The following is a 20,868-nucleotide window of genomic DNA, read 5'->3' on the forward strand; positions in this document are numbered from 1 at the left end:
TAAAAAAACAAAACAAATAAATAGACGCGTCCTGGCGGGGAAGCAATGTCTCCGACAGCCAGTCGAACCCACGCGGCTTCGCTATCAGTTCTTCTCATTGGTGTGGAACCTTCTCCTTGCAAGCGGGCGCCCCTTTCTGTCTGCTCGCTTGGCCCTCCTGGGCCTTGAATATCGCGTCTCTGTTATTTAGGGGATGGGGAAACTCCACCTTACCTTGCAGTTTCTCATGGCGAGCTCCGATCAAGGCAGCAAACCCAGCGGCAGCAAACAGACACCCAAGTCTGTGGGGAAGTCGAAGGAGCTGGAGCAGAGGGTGGCCCGCCGCCGCCTGTCGCAGGCCCGTCACCGTGCCACCCTGGCGGGGCTCTTTGGCCACCTCAAGAAGACCGTGTACTTCCACTCGGATCTCACCGCCTCCAAGGTAGGAGCTAGGGGGCCGGGACACTCTGCACACATGAGGATCTGTGGATGGAAAGTGGAGGGAGGGAGGGAGGGAGGGAGGGAGGGAGGGAGGGAGGGGAAGGGAGGGGGAGGGAGGGAGGGGGAGGGAGGAGGGAGGGGAAGGGAGGGTTAAAGTGAGGGAGGAAGGAGGGAGGGAGGAAGGGAGGAAGGAACGGAGGGAGGGAAAGGAGGGAGAAAGTGAAGGAGGGAGGGAGGAAGGAAGGAAGGAAGGAAGGAAGGAAGGAAGGAAGGAAGGAAGGAAGGAAGGAAGGAGTGAGGGAGGGAGGGAGGAAGGGAGGGGGAGGGAGGATGGAGGGAGGGAAGAAAGGAGGAAGGAAGGAAAGAAGGAAGGAGGGAGGATGGAAGGGAGGGAGGGGGGAGGGGGCGGGAAAGGAGGGAGAAAGTGAGGGAGGAAGGAAGGAGTGAGGGAGGGAGGAAGGAAGGAGTGAGGGAGGGAGGAAGGGAGGGGGAGGGAGGAAGGAAGGAGTGAGGGAGGGAGGAAGGGAGGGGGAGGGAGGATGGAGGGAGGGAAGAAAGGAGGGAGGAAGGAAGGAAGGAAGAAAGGAGTGAGGGAGGGAGGAAGGGAGGGAGGGAGGAAGGGAGGGGGAGGGAGGATGGAGGGAGGGAAGAAAGGAGGAAGGAAGGAAAGAAGGAGGGAGGAAGGAAGGAGGGAGGATGGAAGGGTGGGAGGGAGAGAGAGAGGGAGGGGGAGGGAAAGGAGGGAGAAAGTGAAGGAGGGAGGAAGGAAGGAAGGAAAGAAGGAGGGAGGAAGGAAGGAAGAAGGGAAGATGGAAGGGTGGGAGGGAGGGAGAGAGGGAAGGAGGAAGGGAGGGAAGAAGGGAGGGGGAGGGAGTATGGAGGGAGGGAAGAAAGGAGGAAAAAGGGAAGGAAGGAAGAAAGGGAGGGAGAAGGGAAGGAAGTATGGAAGATGGAGGGAGGGAAGGTAGGAGAAGGGAAGAAAGGAAGGAAGAGAGGAAGAAAAAGGAGAGGAAGAAAGGAGGGAAGAAAGGAGGGAGGAAGGAAGAAGTTTGGGGGGGAAGGAATTCAGACCAGGAAATCCAAAGTTTGAGTGACAAGATAATCAGGTGAGTCTTTACTTCAGGTCATCTGCAGTCTTTCTATTTTCTCAGGAAACATGATTACAACGTTGCTAGCAGTTAAGGTTTTGACTACAGAGTTGAGTGAGCAAGACCCCATCCCGCATTATTTTGTTCACCTTTGTCTGCCCCTTCCTCTTCCTCACCCTCTCACTTGCTTGTCATCTCAGTCGTATGACCCAAGGCCAAGGCTTTCTCACCGAGCAATCCTGTCTATTCCCTCGTTTTGTTTCTCTATACCCCACAGATGAATTTATCCTGCTCCCTCTGATTCATTTTACCCAACGTCACTTAATTCACTTTACTTAGCACATCACTCCCGTTCCATCTGCCTTGGATAAACCCCACGATTTCCACCTGGAGTCTTGAGGTCACATACATCTAGCAGTATTGGTGGCTGCAGGGAGATGGCGCGAGCGTCAGACCTAGCATGTGTGTCAGAGTACGGGCCCAGCATGTGTGAGGCCTGGGTTTCATCTTGGAACCTCATGCCCCCGCCCCGCACCACGATTGATAACCCAGCACCACTGGTGTGACCCCGAGTGCCTGTGGTGCGTGCACACGTGCATGGTTAGAGCAGAACATGTGTGCTAGCCAGCAGCTCTACTTCGTGCCGTCTGAGCAGAGTCTGGTTTGGGCCACCAGTCCCTCAGATGCTCAGCGTCACTTCCACTGCCGAGGCAGGGGCCGGCGCTGCTGGGTGCCTGCAGCTGGGGTTTCCTGGTCCCTGCTTTGGAATCCTTGGGCACCTCCACGAGGCCTGTTTCCAGGCTGCAGAGTAAACCTTGCGCACGGAGCCTCGGAACGGAGGTCAGAGACCCACCGGGTGTAGCGGAGAGGCGGCGTGGCCTTAAACTAGGGCGGGGCTTCTGGCTCCGCGTCCCCAACCCCTGGCCGGTCGGCCGGCTTCTCAGAGCCCTCTGTCTCCATCCTCAGTGGCAGGTTTTGAATAAGGCAAAGAACTACATCCAGGAACTGGAGCAGACCTTGGATAATCTGCTGAAGCTGAAAGGTAAAAGGTCTTTATGCCCCCCTCCCCCACACATAGCCTGACTGCCCCCTGGGGGGCGCCGGGGAGGTGGGTTCTGTTTTTTCTATTGGAAAGCGAGAGCAGGGGCCAGAGTGATAGTGTACCAGGTAGGGCGCTTGCCTTGCATGTGGCCGACCCGGGTTTGATCCCTGGCACCACATATAGTCCCCACCTGGAGTGATCCCTGAGCACAGAGTCAGGATTAAGTCCTGAGTACTGCCAGGGAAGAGAGAGAGAAAGAGAGAGGGCGGGAGCCAGAACCCGTGCCATGGCAGCGAAGACTGGCAGCTGGAGGTTGGGGGGGGGGCGCAGAGGAGAGTCACATGGCTGTGAGACTCAGATGCAGAGGGCAGAACCTGGTCCCCGCCACGGCACTCAGCAGGGGAGAGACGGCCAAGCTGGGGTTCCAAACTCGAGGAGGCTGAGCCCCAGAAAGGATACTTACGAGGTCTTGATTGGGAAGAGCCAGTTCCAGAACCTTCCCCGCACACCAGAAGACACACTCCTGTTTGTTCTCTGAACCCGGGCGGACCTGTGGACCGCCCAGGTCTGATTCTCCTGATCCAGAAAGGCTGGCCTTTCACCCTGGCGACCTGGAATTCCAATTCTCGCACAGAATCTTACAACCTGAAGGATGGGAACGCGAGCAGCTTGGCAGCGGTCAAGGAGGAATACGCCAGCATGTACGCCGCCAACCCCAGGTAAGCGAGACCCACCTGCCTCGTGCCGGGAGGCGAACTCAGCTGTTCTCAAACGCTTCCGCTAGGTGGCAGCAGCGCGACTAGTCTGAGCCGTAGTCCCAGCCGTGCGGGTCATCCTTTCATATTTTATTCTTGCAGCTTGCTCTCTCATTTTTATTTATTTTTGCAGTCCAGCCCCGGGCCTCACACAGGCTAAGCATATTTTCTACCGCTAAGTCACCTCTCTGAGCCTGCTATTTCATTCTTGTAATCGGCAGTGTAATCTTTTCCAGTTACAAAAGTGAACTACCCTTGTAACAGAAAATGTCAAAAAAAAAAAAAAGAAAGAAAATGTCAAAAATGCAGAAATCCCTACCCTCACCCCAAGCTGGGGAGAGATCTCAAAGGGCTGGACATGTGCCTGATGTTCGCAGAGGGCCAACATGGCTCCAACCCCTAGCATGCATTGGGTCCCCGAGCACTGCCAGGAGTGATCCCTGAGCACAGAGTCAGGAGCAAATCCTGCACAACCATGAGGTGTAGCCCTTGCCCCAAAGTCATTGTCCTCCTTAGAGACAGTTGATATTGCTCACTCCGGTCACAGATGAGAGGATGCAGATATGATGTGTGTAGTTGTTGTGCACACATATGTGGCAGTGTGTTTGTTCTGTATGTATTGAGTCTACATGGCAGTGTTTTCTTGTGTATGTGTTGTATGCACATCAGTGTATGTGTATGTGGTGTGACATGACAGCGTGTTTATATGTTGTGTGTACATGGCAGTGTTTGTATGTTGCACCTGTTAAGTCCATGCATTGTTGTGTTCATGTTACACATACATGGCAGTGTGTATGTTGTGTACAGATTGAGTGTACATGAAAATGTGTATGCATGCTGTGTATGTGTATACATGGGGATGTGTTTATATGTTGTATGTGTTGGGTACACATGGCAGTGTTTGCATGTTATGTACTTGGCAGTGCCTTGTGATGAGTACATGCTACATGTTTGTGACAATATATATTGAGTGTACATGCAATGTATGTTGTGTGCACATGGCATTGTATGTGTTATATGTGTTAAGTGTAATAAGAGTGTCTTTAGAGTCCCATTTTGCCACCAAGACTGAGAGTCTGTGGTGTCGGTGAAGGAGGCAGGGGTTTGTGTGGGTCTTTCTCAGTCCTAGTGACCCCTTGCCACCTGGGCACGAGCCACCCTTTCCTTCCTGACTTAAGACTCCAACTTCATTATATAGGTTCAATTCTAATGACAAGATTTTTTTTGTTTTTTGGTTGGTTTTGGGGCACATCTGATGGTGCTCGGGGCTTACTCCTGGCTCTGTGCTCAGGGATTACTCCTGGCCTGTTTGTGGCCATATATGTATGGCAGGGATTGAACCTGGATCAACTGCATGCAAGTTAAGTGCTCTACCCACTGTACTATCTCTCTGCCCCTGCTGTAATTTTTCAATTATGGTTTAGGTAAGATGGTTACAGTAGTGTTGACTGTTATTGCACCCCATCACCCATGACCTCCAACACTGTCCTTATGTCACCTCCTTTCTGACCCTTACTCTCCCCCATTCTTCTTACTACTCTTTGTTAATCAGTTTGTCATACAAGGCCAAGGGTTTGCCAGTGTCCAACACTGTTTATTTTCTTGTTTTGTCTCTATTTTCCACGAGTAAACATAGGGATCATCAGGTATTTGTCCTCTCTGATTTATTTTACTTTACATGTACTTCCAGTTCAATCCACGTTGCAGAGTGGGGTAGAATTTCATCTTTCCTTACAGTTGCATCATTGTATGTCTATGTGTGACTTTTTTCATCCAACTCATCTATCACTGAATATTTGCGTTGTATTTAAATGCTGGCTATGAACATTTGTGTGTGTGTGTGTGTGTGTGTGTGTGTGTGTGTGTGTGTGTGTGTGCCTTTGCAAATGAATGTGCTTGTGTCTGGAAGGGTAGATGCCAGAAGCCTTAGTGATTTGGAATGAAGTAAAGAGAGAAGACCTCATGCTGAGTTTCTGCCTGAGGGGAGAAATGTCCAGTCGCTTGTGGGGAAGCTTGAGGGGTTTTGCAGGTTTTTGCAGCTGCCTTTTGTCAAGTGGGAGAAGTTCCCTTGGATTCCTAGTTTGCTGTGTGATTGCATTTTGCCAAGAGCATTTCTGAATCTCTTGGGACAACCATTTGACTTTCCTTCTGTAAGCCATGGCACTGGTATGCAGCCTGCATGTGACTTTTTTACAGTGTGACCCAGCCCTCCTGCAGCGCTAGCCTCAAAACCACGGCGCTCCTGGGGCGGGGGTGTGGAAGTTCAGAGGCGACATTAACCTGCTTCTATTGTCCTGTTTCTGCTTTCTTCCCCAGCTTGATCTCAAGCGAAGTTCTTCTGAAAGGCTCTGCTACCTGGTACACGGTTGAGGCAGTGGGGAAAGATGCTGGCGAGGAAGAGGAAGAGGAGGAGGAGGAAGAGGAGGAAGAGGAGGAGGAAGAGGAGGTGGAGGGGGAGAAGAAAGTGGCCTTCTTAGAGAGCCCAGCCATGTCACCAGACCTCCTGGAATTTGAACGGTGTGAACAGCTTGGAGGCAGGGACGGCCATGGGGAGGGGGGAGCGACAGCCCAGCCCCCCAACCTCAGAAGCTCCCTAGAGAGAGGAGGGGCGGGGGATAAAGATAACGGGGGCCTTGGGAATCGGCTCGGAGCTATGTCCGTGGGGGACACCGTGTTCACTCAGCTCAGGAGTGTATGGAATTGCGGCCCCCAAGAGCCTCCTTTGTGTCACTGTGGGAACGGCTGGTCAGCCGCCAGGGCCCCCTTGGCTCCGTCACAGCCCCGCTGGTCTCTGGGTGGGGCTGGCTCGCTCACTCGGACCCTGGCTTTCAGGACTGTCACGAATGCAGCTGCCTCTCCTGTGTGCGCATTCACAGACTCAGACCGCTGGGCAGCCGTGCCCGGGAGTGAAACAGAGCCTGCCCCTTCGCCTCCCTGGGACCTTCTTCTTTTTTTTTTTTTTGGAAGTAACACAGATTTTATTTGGAGGTTTTGAAGGGAAAGAGGAAGAGGAAGTGGGAGAGAGTGGAGAGTCACGTGCTCGAGAGAGAACCCGGCTTCTCCAAGGGCGGAGAGAGTCCCTGCACACATCCCAGCATTAGACAGGAAAACATGAAAGGACACATCTCAAGAGGGGAGATGCGGGCGCCACATGTGCTCAGGCGTCACGTGTGCTCGGTCACCTGGGCACAAGCCACACATAGGCTCGGGCAGCATGTGCGCCCGTAACCCTCTTTTTTTTGTTTGTTTGTTTGTTTTGGGTCACACCCGGCGATGCACAGGGGTCACTCCTGGTTCAGGCACTCAGGAATTACTCCTGGCGGTGCTTGGGGGACCATATGGGATGCTGGGATTCGAACCCGGGTCGGCCTCGTGCAAGGCAAACGCCCTCCCCGCTGTGCTATCGCTCCAGCCCCCATAACCCTCTTCTTTTGACCCCAAAACCCGAAATGTGTCATCGATGGCCTCTGTGGTAGCTCCTGCTCTCCCGGGCCCTCACAGGCACCGGCGAGGCTAAGTGGGCGAGACGGCCCGGTCCGTGAGGGGCAGACCAGAGCCCTCGGGTGACGCTGCCGGAGGGGCTGACGGCCCCGGCGACTTCAGGTCCGGGAGCTGGTGCTTCTTCCGTTCCAGGTACCTCAACTTCTACAAGCAGACCATGGACCTGCTGACCAGAAGCGGGATCATCTCTCTCCAGGACGCTGTGCTGCCCCTGGTCTCCGCCGCCATCTCCCACCTGTGGCAGAACCTCTCCGAGGAGAGGAAGGCCGTTCTCCTGCAGGCCTGGTCGCAGAACCCCGACCCCCAGGGCCGCTCCGGGCGCTCTGCCGGGGGCAGCGTAAATGACAGCGGGGTTGACAGCCAGGGCGCCAGCTGCTCCCTCTACTCCACCCCTGAGGAGGTGAGCAGACCTGGGGGGTGGGGTTAGAATGCCGGGTTCCCACCCTGCCCCCAGCCCGGAGTTTCAGGACTGGGCTCCTGGATCAAGGCTGATTCCTCTGACTTTACCTCGCCACCATGGAATGGCATTTTCTCTTTCTCCTATTAGTTTCTGGACCTTTCTGTGGGGACCGTGGGAGAGGAGGCTCAGAAGATTCTGTCTGCCGGGATTCTTTGGGCGGCTTGTTCTTGTTAAACGATGAAACAATGAGCTCAGAGGCAGGGTGGTCTCCGGGTTGGGTGGGCTTCTGGTAGTCCCTCAGTCCTATCACCTCACACTTGGGTTCTTCCTTCCCTTTCTGCTTGTCGCCTTTCTGGCCCCTGCACTCGCACACTCTGTGGCGGAGGGGTGGCAGCTGGCAGCCAGGGAGCTGCGATTCCTTTTCCCTCATATCAGGAGAGGAAGATTTCCTGCGACTCTTTCCCAAGGAGAAAGAATTTTTCCAGAACTTTCCACGGTACCCCTCCCTGGTCAGACCTGGTCAGAGGGGTCAGTTTCCGAGCCAGGGACTGACATAATAGAGACAGGCTCATTTGTGGCCGAGCAGGCCAGTTCTTGACGAGGGGTCAGTTCTCACCCCAGGACCATATTGCGTCTCTGTGAAGAGGCTGGGGCATGGCGGGGGGGTACGATGGCAGGAGACGACCCGCTTCCTCTGTAAACACGCCCCTCAGAGCTCAGGTGCTTAGCAACACTGGGGTCATCCAGAATGGCGGCAGCTTCAGGAGGTGGCAGGGTCCCCGGGCACGGCTGCCCTCACGTCCTCAGCCCAGGGCAGGCAGTCTTGGCCTGTCAGCTTCCCTTGTGTTGAGAGACCTTGGTCTCCATGGCCGCTACCCTGGACGTGCCACCCCCTGCTCTGCCCTGATTGTCTTCTGGAAAAGTTGGGCTGTTGGTTGGCAGTGGTTCAGGTGGGCAAGAACTTACTCTTCCCCCGTGGGGAAGCCGTGGGCTCGGGCTCCAGCTTTAACGGGCCAGAGCTTCGGGGAGGAGGGGGCCGAGAGAGCCCTTCCCCGGAGCGCTCCTGCCGCAGCCTCGGGCGACTGCCTGCTGTCCCCGGCCCTCGCCGACTCCCCTGCTTTCTCTCAGATGCTCTTTGAAGATGCCTTTGATGTGGCACATCTCCTGGATGAACCTGAGGCTCCCAGTGCATTGACCCCCAGGTGAGGAAGAGGATGAGAAGTGTGAGCGTGTGTGCGGCTAGATGTGCGTCCACGTGTGCGAGTGTGTGGCGAGAGCCGTGTGGGAGTGGATGTGTGTACTAATATGTGTCAGTGCCTAGGTGTGGGTGTGACTATGATTGTGTTATGGGGCATGTGTGTGTCTGTGTGAATGTGAGTGGGAGTACCTATGAGTATGTTTGCGCAGGGGTGTTTGTATGTGTGTGATAGCGTGTACGTGCAGGTGGAAGTGTGCCGCAGCGTGTATGGGTGGGAGTGCCTATGAGTGTGCATCTATGCGTGTATAGTTAACATGAGTATGAACGTATGGATGTGAGTCTGTGAAATGTGCATGTGTATAGAGCGTGGGTGTGAATATGAGCCTGTGTGTGAATGAGTGTGTATGTGAATGAACATGCGTGAATATGAGCCTGTGTGTGAATGGGTGTGTGTGCATTTGAGTGTGTACGCGAATGCAGATGTTTGTGAATTGAACCTGTGGTGAGCGTGCAAGCAGTGAGTGTGTGCATATGAAGATGAGTGTGTTGCCTGTGTGACTCGGCAGGAACAGGAGTGTGTATGTGTGTGTGTGTGTGAATTGAGTGTGTGTGTGTGTGTGTGTGTGTGTGTGTGTATGTACCCTTGCTGGGATGTTGGGGCCGTCTCCCTGTGGTCCCTCAGAGGTCATTCTGAGTGATGTCCTTCTCTCCAGGACACTCCTGGACCAGGCCCAGGGCCGTGTCGTGGTCCTGGGTGTGATCTGTCTGGGCCTTTTCAGAATAGGGAACTCTCCCATCCAGACTCAAGATAGAGATGTTCAAGGATGTCCCTTCCCAGGCCAAGGTGACCGTGGGCAGGGCATAGTGGCCAGTCTGGGAGGTGGGCATGACAACAGGCCTCTCTTAGTGGTGCCGGGGAAGCTGCTGCTCAGCACGCTGATGGGCCTGGCCGAGCCCTTAAGAAGAGAACACGCAGAGGACCTGGCGGGGACGTTAACGCCAAATACAGCTGCGCGCAACCTGCCCTGGCGGGGCTGCAGTCCTGCTTGGGCCGGAAAGCTCTGGTCTTACCTGAGGGCCCGGGGTCCCCAGGCCGTGTCTTGGGAGTGAGAGGGCCATCGGTGGCCTAATGACCCCAGTGATGGTCATGGTCCTGCCCTGGAAGGACCGAGCCGCGAGGAGACGCCCATCCTCCCCAGAGTGACGGCACGTGGGGGATCCCCGATTTTGCGGGAAAGGAAGGGGTTCAGGCTGCCAACAGGGACCCCGTGGGTGAAGACTTGCTGAAGTCCAGCCTGGCAGAGGCGGGGCTGCAGCCAGTGGGGCCCGAGCTCCTGGTGGCTCATTCCAGAAGGGAGCGGGGTCAGATCTCCCGTCCAGAGGCTTATCTTCCCTGGGCCTGTCCCTGGGGTCTGCAAACGGGCCCTTCTGTGCGCTGCCCCAGGGCTGTGCCGGGAAACCCAGCAGGGGGGTCCTCTGGGACGGGGCGCGGAGGTACCGCCTGCTCCCGGCTCTGCTCCCGTACCCAAACCTTAAAGAAGGGCTCCGGGCTCCCTGGCGGACGGAGGATTGGGGCTTGGGGGCCCACTAGCTCTTTGCAAGTGCTGGGTTGGCATCGTCGCTTTAGGGGTCCCGGGCAGCCATGGAAGGCAGGGATGTTCAACGCCTGCCATTTCTTCCTGCTGGCAGCTGGCAGCTGGCCGGGGACGAACCCAACACTCTGGAGGAGAAGTTCCAGCTCTACAAGCAGATCGTCGATTTCTTCAAAGGCCTTTGCTGTATTAACACTGTTATCAAGGAGGTAGGGGTGGGGGCAGGGCGCCCTTAGAACCCCCCACCTCGGAGAGCCCAGCGGGCTCAGTAGTCGGTGGTGGGGGGCCCTCCAGAGCTCACTGGGGATGTAGCTCCACTGTGGTACTGCATGGCTGTGCAGCTGGAGACACGGGGTAGAGAGGGGGCGGGCCCCCAGAGGTGGCGGGGCTAATGTTCCATCTGCCCGGGGCGTTGCAATAACTAACGGGAGGCTCTTCCACACTGTGTTTTGCAGGAGGAAACAGAGCTTCCTGCTAATAATGAGATTATGCTGAGGTGCCTGGAGACCTTTGACGACGAGGATCTCTAAGGCAGAAGGGCTGGGAGACAGAATGAATGAGGATGACCGTTTCTCCTGTTTGAACATTGATAGTTAAAAGTTGTATCTGCCCCTGCTTCAGGGTTGTTTTCTTGTGTGTTCTAGAAGCATGTTGATGTTTTTTGTTTCTGAGTTTTATAAAGTTCTCATGAGCATCAAGATCTTGATCAAGTCTTTTGGGGGACGTCCCTGGGTATTAGGACTGGCCTGCTGCAGGCCACACACTTGTCCTCACAGCTGTTATTCTGGGGTACCATATGCAGCTGAGGCCTCAGCCACAGCCCGCAGGAAGACAGGCTGGATCTGTCCCTGGAGGGACCACGTGACTGGCACTTTCAGCACATGCTGGATATAAGGGTTGTTCTGGTAGCTTCTGGAAAGCTCATTCTGCATGATCGGGGAGGCCAGAAACGGGGATAACTTCAAGCCTGTGCTCTGAGACAGCAGGGTAGAAGCAACCAGATTCACTTTGCCTGCTAATAAGTTCTCCTGGGTGGGGTCCGAGCCAGACCCACAGAATCCTGAGCATTTCCTGTGCAGGTGTAAAATGTCCCATGGTTAACTCTAGATGTCAACTTAGACTGGGCCACAGTCCTGTGTATTTGGTCAGAATTTTATTCTAGGTGTTTCTAGCAAAGTATATTTAAGTGGTATACTCTTAAATCCATAGGCTTTTTGTTGTTCTTTTTTGAACTACATGTGGACATACTGTGGGGCTGGAGCGATAGCACAGCACGCCTTGCACGCAGCTGATCCGGGTTCGATTCCTCCATCCCTCTTGGAGAGCCGGGCAAGCTACCAAGAGTATTCCACCCACACGGCAGAGCCTGGCAAGCTCCCCATGGTGTATTCAATATACCAAAAACAGCAACAACAAGTCTCACAATGGAGACACTACTGGTGCCCGCTCGAGCAAATCGATGAAGAACGGGGGTGACAGTGATACAGTGATGTGGACATGGTGAGGTGGGGGTTCCTCCTGGCTTTATGCTCGGGGACCAGGGGTGCTGGGGTAGGCCCTGGACCTCCCTCCCACAAAACGTGCTTTGCTCTTGCTCCACGCACATCCACAGACTTTGAGGGAAGCAGATTACCCTGCGCAGTGTGGCTGGGCCTCATCCAACCAGCCAGGCATGAAGAGACCTAAAGGCTGACAGCCCAGGAAGAGGGCAATCTGCAGGCTGCCTTCAGGTTTTGTTTCTTTTTTTTTCTTTTCTTTTCTTTTTTTTTTTTTCTTTTTGGGTCACACCCGGCAATGCACAGGGGTTACTCCTGGCTTTACACTCAGGAATTACTCCCGGCGGTGCTCAGGGGACCCTATGGGATGCTGGGAATCGAACCTGGGTCGGCCGTGTGCAAGGCAAACGCCCTACCCGCTGTGCTATTGCTCCAGCCCCCTGCCTTCAGGTTTGAACTGCAACTCTTCCCTGCATGCCCGCCTACCCTGGAGGTCTGGACTATAAGTCTCCACTATCACCCAAAGTACACAGAGCTAGAGATAGAGGCACTGATTTGCTAGAGGATCAAGATACAGACAAATGCATATAAATACAGGTGTAAAGGGAGGCATAAGCAGATAAAGGTGTAGCCAGAGATAAAAGGGTATATAGACGTATAAAGACATAGACGTAGTTTGGTTTGGGTGGGGGGCTCACCCTTGGTGGTATTCGGGATCTGCTCCCGGCTCAGGGATCAGCGGTTGCTCTGGCAGTGTCTGAGGGAGGCTGTGGTATTGGGGATTGGCTCCCCCGCGTGTCAGGCACGTGCTCTGCAGCCCTCTGAGACATCTCCCCAGCTCCACTCCGTCCTTGCTCTCAACTGAGAACTCTGGGTTCCACCAGAGTTAAATCCAGGCCCTGGATACAGTCACTGTCATCCCGTTGCTCATCGATTTGTTCAAGCGGGCACCAGTAACATCTCTCATTGAGAGACTTATTGTTACTGTTTTTGGCATATCCAATACACACGGGTAGCTTGCCAGGCTCTGCCGCGCGGGCTTGATACTCTCAGTAGTTTGCCGGGCTCTCCAAGAGGGGTGGAGGAATCGAACTCGGGTCTGCCGCATGAAAGGCGAAAGCACAACCGCTGTGCTATTGCTCCAGCCCCCAGGCCCTGGATGTGCAGCAGATTTCATGTGGACTCTGGTCACTTTACACCAACCATTTCACCCACTCACAAAACCAGACCTGCTTTCTAAAGTCAAAGGAACCACAGCCTAAGGGATGACGTAGATCCCTACAGGACAGCAAGGATGTGAGGCTGCAAGAGGAGGAGAGGAGATTCCTGTCGAAAAGCCCTGGCGACAGGGGCTTGGGCTCAGGGCACGCGGGGGAGGAGACAGTTCTAAGGAGCAGCCCCGAGGGGCTGTTCCCCGGGGCCATGGGGGAAACGCCTAGAGCTGTGGGTGCCTGGACAAGTCTCGGTCAGCCAGGAAGCTGGGAATCAGGATGAGGGTGCAGGAGGCAGAATTTCTGGAAACGGGAGAGAGCAAACATACATGGGAAAGGCAGCTGGACTATCAGGCGGCACTGACAGCCCTGGCACAGGGGCTAAATGCCCGGGAATATGGCCACCTCTTGAGGGTCAGGCCACAATTCTCCTCCAGAATATCCAGAGCTAGAGGAGAAACCGTGACAGCTGATTGGACCCGATTTGACCTGGGTGAGGCTCTTTCCAGACAGGACCACCAGACAACACATTGAATTGTCTTCATTGTGTGTGGGGGGAGGGGGCGTTGTTGCAACAGACCTAGGACCTAAATATAGGGCCAAGAGACCAGAATCTCTCAGTTCATCAGTACTCAGGAACAATCATCAAGAGTGACCATGCCAGGGGCCCGAGCGATAGCACAGCTGGTAGGACGTTTGCCTTGCACATGGCCAACCTGGGTTCAATCCCTGGCATCCCATAGGGTCCCCCAAGCACCACCAGGAGTAATTCCCAAGTGCAGAGCCAGGAGTAATCCCTAAGCATCGCTGAGTGTGACCCAAAAAGCAAAAAATAAAATAAAATAAAATAAAGAGTGACCACGCTAAAAAGGGTAAATAGATAAATGGGTCACTCTGAAAGCAGTACCTAACGGAGTTTGGATGAAACACCCCTGCACATCTGAGCTTGGAAGTGCACATACTACAGGTCACCGGCCTCTTCCCTGTCTTTCCCTCACACGGGCTGGAGTCACCACCACACAAAACAAAGGAGAACTTAGAACTTAGGTCTAACTTAGGATTTATCTGTGCCTTCCTACCAGAGTTTCCAGACTCATTGCTTAAGAAACCCCACTAACTCTGCTTTTCTCCATGGAGAAACATTCCTCCCAAGGAGCATCCCAAAGGCCAGCCTGTGGCCACCTCCTGCTCACCCGCCCACCCTCCCGGCACGCAGACATTGAACCAGTGGCTTGAAAGGTGTTTTTTCCGCTATATTATGAGGACTATAAGCAGGTACAAACTTGATGGCTCGGGAAAGAGAAAAAAGAGAGAGAGAGAGAGAGAGAGAGAGAGAGAGAGAGAGAGAGAGAGAGAGAGTTATGTACTTGGAACAGCAGGAAGCTTGGGCAGTCTCAGGCCGGGGCTAATACCAGTGCGCATTCCGCCGAGACTTGACCCAGGCGGCCACACTTTGGTGTGGCCACTTTGCTGCTGACTGACCACAATCCGGAGGCCAGCTAGACTACTTTTGGTCCCAGCAACTGCTTGCAGCCATGTCTCTAGACTGTGAACTAAACCGTTGCCCCATACTGCCCCAGGAAGGGAAATTATGCAATTTCTAACACAAATTTCCCTGGACTTAATTACTAAAATACTAAAATACAGAAATCCTAAACCACTCAGCCGCTACCGGCGCAGCGCGACTTCATATCTCTTCATTCTCGGCAATGGAAAACTAATTACCAAATGCTTCCTTGTCAGTAGGGCTGGTTTTTTTTTTGTGGGGGGGAACTCCAACAACAATAGTGAGTTTTGTGTTGAAATATGGAACGTCATCAAGGTAAAGAGAAAATGGGGTGAAGTTTATCAGTTACGCAGGCGGGGGTGGGGGGTGGGAGGTATACTGGGGTTTTAGTGGTGGAATATGGGCACTGGTGAAGGGACGGGTGTTTGAGCATTGTATCACTGAGACATAAGCCTGAGAACTTTGTAACTTTCCACGTGATGATTCAATAAAATAAATAATTAAAAAAGAAAAAGAAAAAGAAAAAGAAAGGTGTCTTTAATGGAGGAAAGGAAGAAAGCACGAGAGGGACCATCGTCACCGCATGTCTCTCTGTCCGGCTCTGGCCGCTCCGAGGCACCATGGTTGGTTCTCATTTGGGAGGACTGTGTTGTTTTCAGATCCGCATTTGTTGTCTTTACTGAGAAAGTTGCTGACCACGCCCCCCACTTCTAATCTTTAGTATCCATAAATGACTCTCTCCCAGCGCGCACGCGCGCGCACACACACACACACACACACACAGCCCCTTTCACACTCATTCTGATGGGTGATTGGGAAGCCGCAGGCTTGGAAAGGGGTCCAGGGCTCACACTCCACTACCCTGTGCCATGATGAGATGAAAGAATACGGGGGTAGAAAGCGGAAGCGACTCTACTGGAAAGGACCCTGCAATAATATCGGATGCTTCCCCCACACCCACAGAAAACGTTCTTCTCTTTCTCCTTGGAGCTGAGAAAGTGGGTTTGGCCAAGCAAATAGAGGTTTGAAGAGGCGAGAAACATGCAGGGACAGAACATGAAGACAGTTTTCATTGTTAGGCCACACGCAGGGATGCTCCAGGCTTACGTTTGGTTCTGGGCTCAGGGATCACTCTTGGGGGTTCTGGGGGTGCCCTGTATTGTGCTGGGGATGGAACCCGGGCCAGCCGCCTGGAAGGCAAGTGCCTTAATCCCCGCACTGTCTCTCTGGTTTCTAGAAGGGGAATTTTTTTTATACTAGCCCATCCTAAATCCCGTCTAGAATTCATGCCATGAACCCGGTGTCCTGGGGAAATAGAAGTTTCCGGAACCGCCCAGGCATCAGGGCTGAGCTCAGCTTCTAACACCTCGGGAGACAGTGGCTCTGAGTGTGGCGGCTCCAGGAGGCCCTGCTGGACTCAGACCTCTTGGGCCTGCCCTCCCCGACCTGGGGTGGGGGTAGGGGGTCCTATTTCCACGACCCTCTTTCCCTCCCAGCCCGGGTGTCCAGGCTGTGTCTTCACTCCTGCAGGGGAGGCTGAGAAACAGAGGGATGGCCACAGGGTCATGGGGACAAAGGGGGACAGTGGTGAAGGAGCAAATCACTCGGGGTCCAGCCTTTGGAGGCTTTGGGTGGGTTCCGGTCACAGGGCCCAGCTCAGAGCTATAGCAGGAGAAACACGGTGGCGGGGATCCCCACTTCTACGGCGGGAGGAAGTTCCAGCCGCCTCCTGCCACCGCTGGCCCTCGCTGTCTCGTCTCTGCACCCCACCCACTGTGGACCGGGTGGGTGCCCGGGACTGGGGGTGCATCTGCGCGCCAGACAGGAGAGGGAGCGTCCGCGGCGGGCTCGGGGTGGGGTGGCCCGGAGGGGTGCACGGGCCAGAGGCGGGGAGGGAGGCCAGGGCTCACATCTTGTTCTGGCGGGTGCCGTGGGGGCGCTCTCCGGAGCCCAGCTGGGAGCAGAGGTCCACCCGGCTCATCCCCACCTCCTCCTTCCCGCCTGGCGCCCCCGCCCGGGGCCAGAAGGGGAGCCAGCGCGTGCACGAGGCGCGGGTGCAGGTCCTGGTGCCGATCCCGCAGGGGAAGCTGTAGACCTCGGCGGCCAGGCCGGGCTCCTCAGAGCCCTCCTGCAGCTGGCTCCAGGCCAGCAGGCCGCGCTCCTCCGGGCTTCCTGGGGAGACAGGGGAGGCCGGTCAGGCCGGGCCCGGCCCTGCACCTGCACCCCAGCGCGCTCAGCTCCAGGGTGGCTCCTGACTCCCAGGCAGGCTCCTGGGACCACCCCCCCATCACCACCCCGCCTTGCCCCACCTCTGCCCTCCCTTCTGACCCCACAGCTCTGCTCTGAGGGCGCATTGGACAGCTGGTGCTGGAATCCAGGAGAAGGAGGGAGAGAGAGAGAGGGAGAGACATGGGCAGACAGAGAGACTAGGTCTCTTCCTTAGTGCCTATCTTGTGTGTGTGTGTGTATGTGTGTGTGTGTGTGTGTGTGTGTATGCATGCATGTGCATGCAAGAGAGAGAGACAGAGTGGGGCAAGAGAAAGAGAGAGAGAGAGAGAGAGGGAGAGAGAGAGAGGGAGGGAGAGAGAGAGGGAGGGAGGGAGAGAGAGAGGGAGAGAGAGAGGAAGGGAGAAAGAGAGGGAGAGAGAGGGAGGGAGGGAGAGAAAGAGAGGGAGAGAGAGAGGGAGGGAGGGAGGGAGAGAAAGAGGGAGGGAGGGAGAGAGAGAGGGAGGGAGGGAGGGAGAGAGAGAAAGAGAGAGAGAGAGAGCGCAATGCTGGTGTCAGCGCTGCGGTTTCACCTTCCATGTCCCGCGTCCTCCTCAGAGACTGGTTTGCCCCGCACCCCTGCACCCCTGATGACTGAGTGCGATTCTGTTTCCTGTCTCTCCCCTTTCCCTCAGGGGTTCTGGGAGGCAGCTCTCGCCACTGTTGGCGTTCTCGGTCCATCACCCCTGGCACCTGGCAGGTACTCAGCGGGATTCAATGGAAATTATGAATGGATGAATGAATGAATGAATGAGCAAGTGAGCGCATGACTGCAAAAGTGTGTTGTCTCTGGCCAGCGGGACTGAGGAGTCTGCCAGCAGGGACTGGCTGTCTGGAGTTTTGCTTTTCTGGTGTGTTTCTCCCTCGGGGCTGCCATGGGGGCCTGAATTGTGCCCCCTGCCCCCTCCCAGGCCCGGGCTCCCAGATGGTGCCATCCTCACCCCTACCCGAGAGGGTAACTGCATGTAGGCAGGAGGACACTGGGGTGGCCGGAAGCGACTCTGGCTGGTGTGTTCAGGGACAAGGACACAGAGAGACCCAGGAGTGTGTCTGCAGGGTGGAAAGGCCGAGCAAGACCAGCAGGAGACGGGCACGCGGGGTGCGGCCAGGAGAAAGCACCCCCGAACCTCGGGCCTGGCACCCCCACACTGCCATGCTGCCCATTTCAGTTGTCCAAACCACCTGGTCTGTGCGACTTTGTGACGGCCCCCTCTAAAGCTAATGTCGACCGTGCACCCCCCCCAGACCCAAGGTCTCCTCGGCAAAGCACCCCCGCTCACCCTAGCACCCCCCCAACCGGCAGCTGGCAGAGCACAGGGGCACCCTACCGGGGATGGTGTTGTCCAGGACGAAGCCGAGAAAGCCCCCCACAAACATGCCGGTGGTCAGTAGCACCTGGATGACCTGGTCCAGCTGGAGAATCCCTAGAGGGGAGATGGGAGTGATGGGGGGGTGGTGGGAGGGAGGCGGGGATTGATTCCCAGGATCCCAGGGGGTCTGCATCGGGGCTCCAGGGGGTGCGGCCTCGAGGGCGGAGTTACCTGTGTGGAGTTTCTCGGGGTGCTTGTTCACCCAGTTGGGGATGGCGAGTCCACAGTAGATGGAGAAGCCGAAGACGAAGAGGTTTCTGGAGGAGTTCATGTCTGCGTACTGCCGAGGAGAGAGAGGCCCTCCAGGCGGGGGTCACAGAGCTCCCACCCCTCACCCCCGCTCCGGTGGCCCCCTTGGCTATCGCCACCCTGTCGGAGAGCGCAGGCACCACTGGACAAGACAAGTCACCCCCACATCGATCCTACTGCCCCCCCTTACACGGAGTTTGGACCATCTCATTGCAACTGACATGGATGCTAATTTGACTCTTTGGGGCTGTTTCTTCCGTCTTGAGGGCCCATTGCTGCGTGCATCCCTTCTTCCATCCCCTGCCCCAGCGATGGGTCCTTCTGCTCCGTCCCTGGGGGTCTCCGCTTAAGAGAGGCGGTGCCCAGAGACCAGCCCTGGTCCAGAGATGCCCAATTGAATCCCAAAATGGATTAGGGCCCCAGCAAAAGGTTTCCAGAACCCAACAACCATTTACAGTCTAGGATTCCAGACGCGCGTGGCCGTGGCACCCAAGATATTCAAAATGAGCAATGGACAATCAATGATCTAGCATCTGCCCCTGGCAGGCAGGCTGGAATGGTGATTGGGAAACTCGAGCAAAACATAACGCCCCGAAGTAGAGAGGGAGTATTGGGGAAATTGCCTGCCATGGAGGCAGGGTGCGGACTGGGATGGGGGGTGGGGAATACACTGGGGACACTGGTGGTGGGAAGTGTGCACTGGTGGAGGGATGGGTGTTTGATCGTTGTACGGCTGAATCTCGAACATGGAAGTTTTGTAACTGTATCTCTTTTCATTTCTTTTTCTTTTTTTCTTTTTGGGTCATACCCGGCAAGGCACAGGGGTTACTCCTGGCTCTGCACTCAGGAATTACCTCTGGCGATGCTCAGGGGACCATATGGGATTCTGGGAATCGAACCCAGGTTGGCTGCATGCAAGGCAAACGTCCTACCCACTATGTTATTGCTCCAGCCCCTGTAACTATATCTCACGGTTATTCAATTGAAAAAAAAAAAGAAAAGAAAAAAGTAATGTGGAGTTCATGCCTGATTCAATCAGCTTAATCAATGGCTGAATAAATAGCAGTACTCCTACATTGGATTGGAGCGATAGCACAGCAGGTAGGGCGTTTGTCTTGCATGTGGCCGACCCGGGTTCAATTCCTCCATCCCTCTCGGAGGGATGCTACCCGAGAATATCCTGCCCGCACAGCAGAGCCTGGCAAGCTACCCGTGGTGCATTCCATATGCCAAAAAACAGTAACAAGTCTCACAATGGAGACGTTATTGGTGCCCACTTGAGCAAATCAATGAGCAACGGGATAACAGTGACAGTGTCATAAAAATAAAAATACATAAAATACATAAAAAATAAAAATAAATAAAATACATAAGAAGAGGGGTGTTGCAGTAGTGCAGGGGATGGCGCAAAGGCTGAGTCTGCGGCCTGCACACAGAAGACCCTGGTATGACCCCCAGAACCTCATGATCCTCCGAGGACAGTTGGGAGCGGCCCACCCAAACACCACCACCATGGCCCACCCAAGCACCACCACCAGGTCTGACCTGAACCCCCTCACTCTCCACAATAAAGACCCCCCCCCCAAGGAGAGGGGTGGGGCGGTCACTTCCCCAAGAGTCCACGGCTCACCTGCAGGTTGGAGATGCCCACGGCCGTGATGACCCCGAACATGACCAGGAACATGCCTCCGATCACAGGACTGGGGATGGTGGCGAAGGCCGCCCCGATCTTCCCGAACATTCCCATGATGAGCAGCACACAGCCCGCAGCCACGATCACCATCCTGCTCCCCACCTGCAGCCCGGGGCGGGGGATGAGGGCGTGGGGGAGAGGAAGTCAGCGCCAGACCTCCCGGGGTCCTCTGTCTGGCCGCTGGACAGGAGTGACCAGCCCTAGCCTGCAAAAGGGCCCCTCTCTGCTCCCCCCTGGGATTTGGAAAGGATGAGGTGGGGGCTCGTCTCGGCTGTTCTCACGGTCCCTGAACCACTCTAAGGAGCCTGGACAGCAGGGGAAGAGCCCCTGGGGGGGCAGAGGCTTTAGAAAGGGATTGTGGGGGCATCGTGCAGCAGGGGAGGCACTTGCTTCACGTGCAGCCAACCTGTTTCCATCCCCAGCACCCCAGAGGGTCCCCCGGCCCACCGGGAGTGGTGCTTTTCTTTTATTTGTTTTGTTTTTGCTTTTTTGGGTCACACCCAGCGATGCACAGGGGTTCCTCCTGGCTCTGCACTCAGGAATTACTCCTGGCGGTGCTCGGGGGTCCCTATGGGATGTTGGGAATCGAACCCAGGTTGGCTGCGTGCAAGGCAAACGCCCTACCCGCTGTGCTATCGCTCCAACCCCCCCCCCCACCACCCAGGAGTGATTCCTGAGTGCAGGAAAGGTAGGTAGTTACCTCCAAGCACTCCCAGGTGTGGCCCCCAAACAAGCAAACAAAACAGAAAAGGAATTGGAGGATGGGAGAGAAGACGGGGGCAGAGCACTCGCCTCGCACACAGCTCACCCGGCTTTGATTCCTGGCACCCCGTATGGTTTCCTGAGCCCCACCAGGAGTGACCCCTGAGTGCGGAGCCAAGAATATTCTGAGCACAGTTGGGTGTGGCCCCCAAAAAACAAACAAAAACAGAAACGGAAGGTTGAGAGTCCATGCCAGGCCTGCCTCTAACTGGTCTTGGGACTCGGGCATGCCAGCCTAAGAATGGACCAAAGGGGAGTCACCACACGTGGCCAGATTCAGTGAAGTTGTGTGCAGAACACCACTCGTGAACCCTGGTGA

General features: G+C 55.4%; 2 protein-coding genes across 2 annotated transcripts in view; one reads left to right on the forward strand and one right to left on the reverse strand.

Moving 5' to 3' along the window:
- The first annotated feature begins 226 nt into the window (after nt 1-226).
- Nucleotides 227-10,526, forward strand: STRA8 (stimulated by retinoic acid 8). Its single transcript, XM_055129371.1, has 8 exons — nt 227-421; nt 2,475-2,550; nt 3,185-3,269; nt 5,622-5,822; nt 6,939-7,206; nt 8,335-8,408; nt 10,094-10,205; nt 10,455-10,526. The coding sequence occupies exons 1-8, from the start codon at nt 227-229 to the stop codon at nt 10,524-10,526; spliced, it is 1,083 nt and encodes a 360-aa protein (XP_054985346.1).
- A 5,590-nt stretch (nt 10,527-16,116) lies between these two features.
- LOC101554129 (solute carrier family 23 member 1-like) overlaps nt 16,117-20,868 on the reverse strand; it is a 51,298-nt gene continuing 46,546 nt past the window's right edge. Inside the window, exons 9-12 of the mRNA XM_055129383.1 lie at nt 19,725-19,889; nt 18,017-18,125; nt 17,804-17,899; nt 16,117-16,382 (exon numbers count right to left, since the gene is read on the reverse strand). Of these exons, the coding sequence (XP_054985358.1) occupies nt 16,117-16,382; nt 17,804-17,899; nt 18,017-18,125; nt 19,725-19,889 (636 nt within the window). The remainder of the gene's footprint in view (nt 16,383-17,803; nt 17,900-18,016; nt 18,126-19,724; nt 19,890-20,868) is intronic.

The sequence above is a fragment of the Sorex araneus genome, chromosome 1 (genome assembly GCF_027595985.1).
Source record: "Sorex araneus isolate mSorAra2 chromosome 1, mSorAra2.pri, whole genome shotgun sequence".
NCBI lineage: Eukaryota > Metazoa > Chordata > Mammalia > Eulipotyphla > Soricidae > Sorex > Sorex araneus.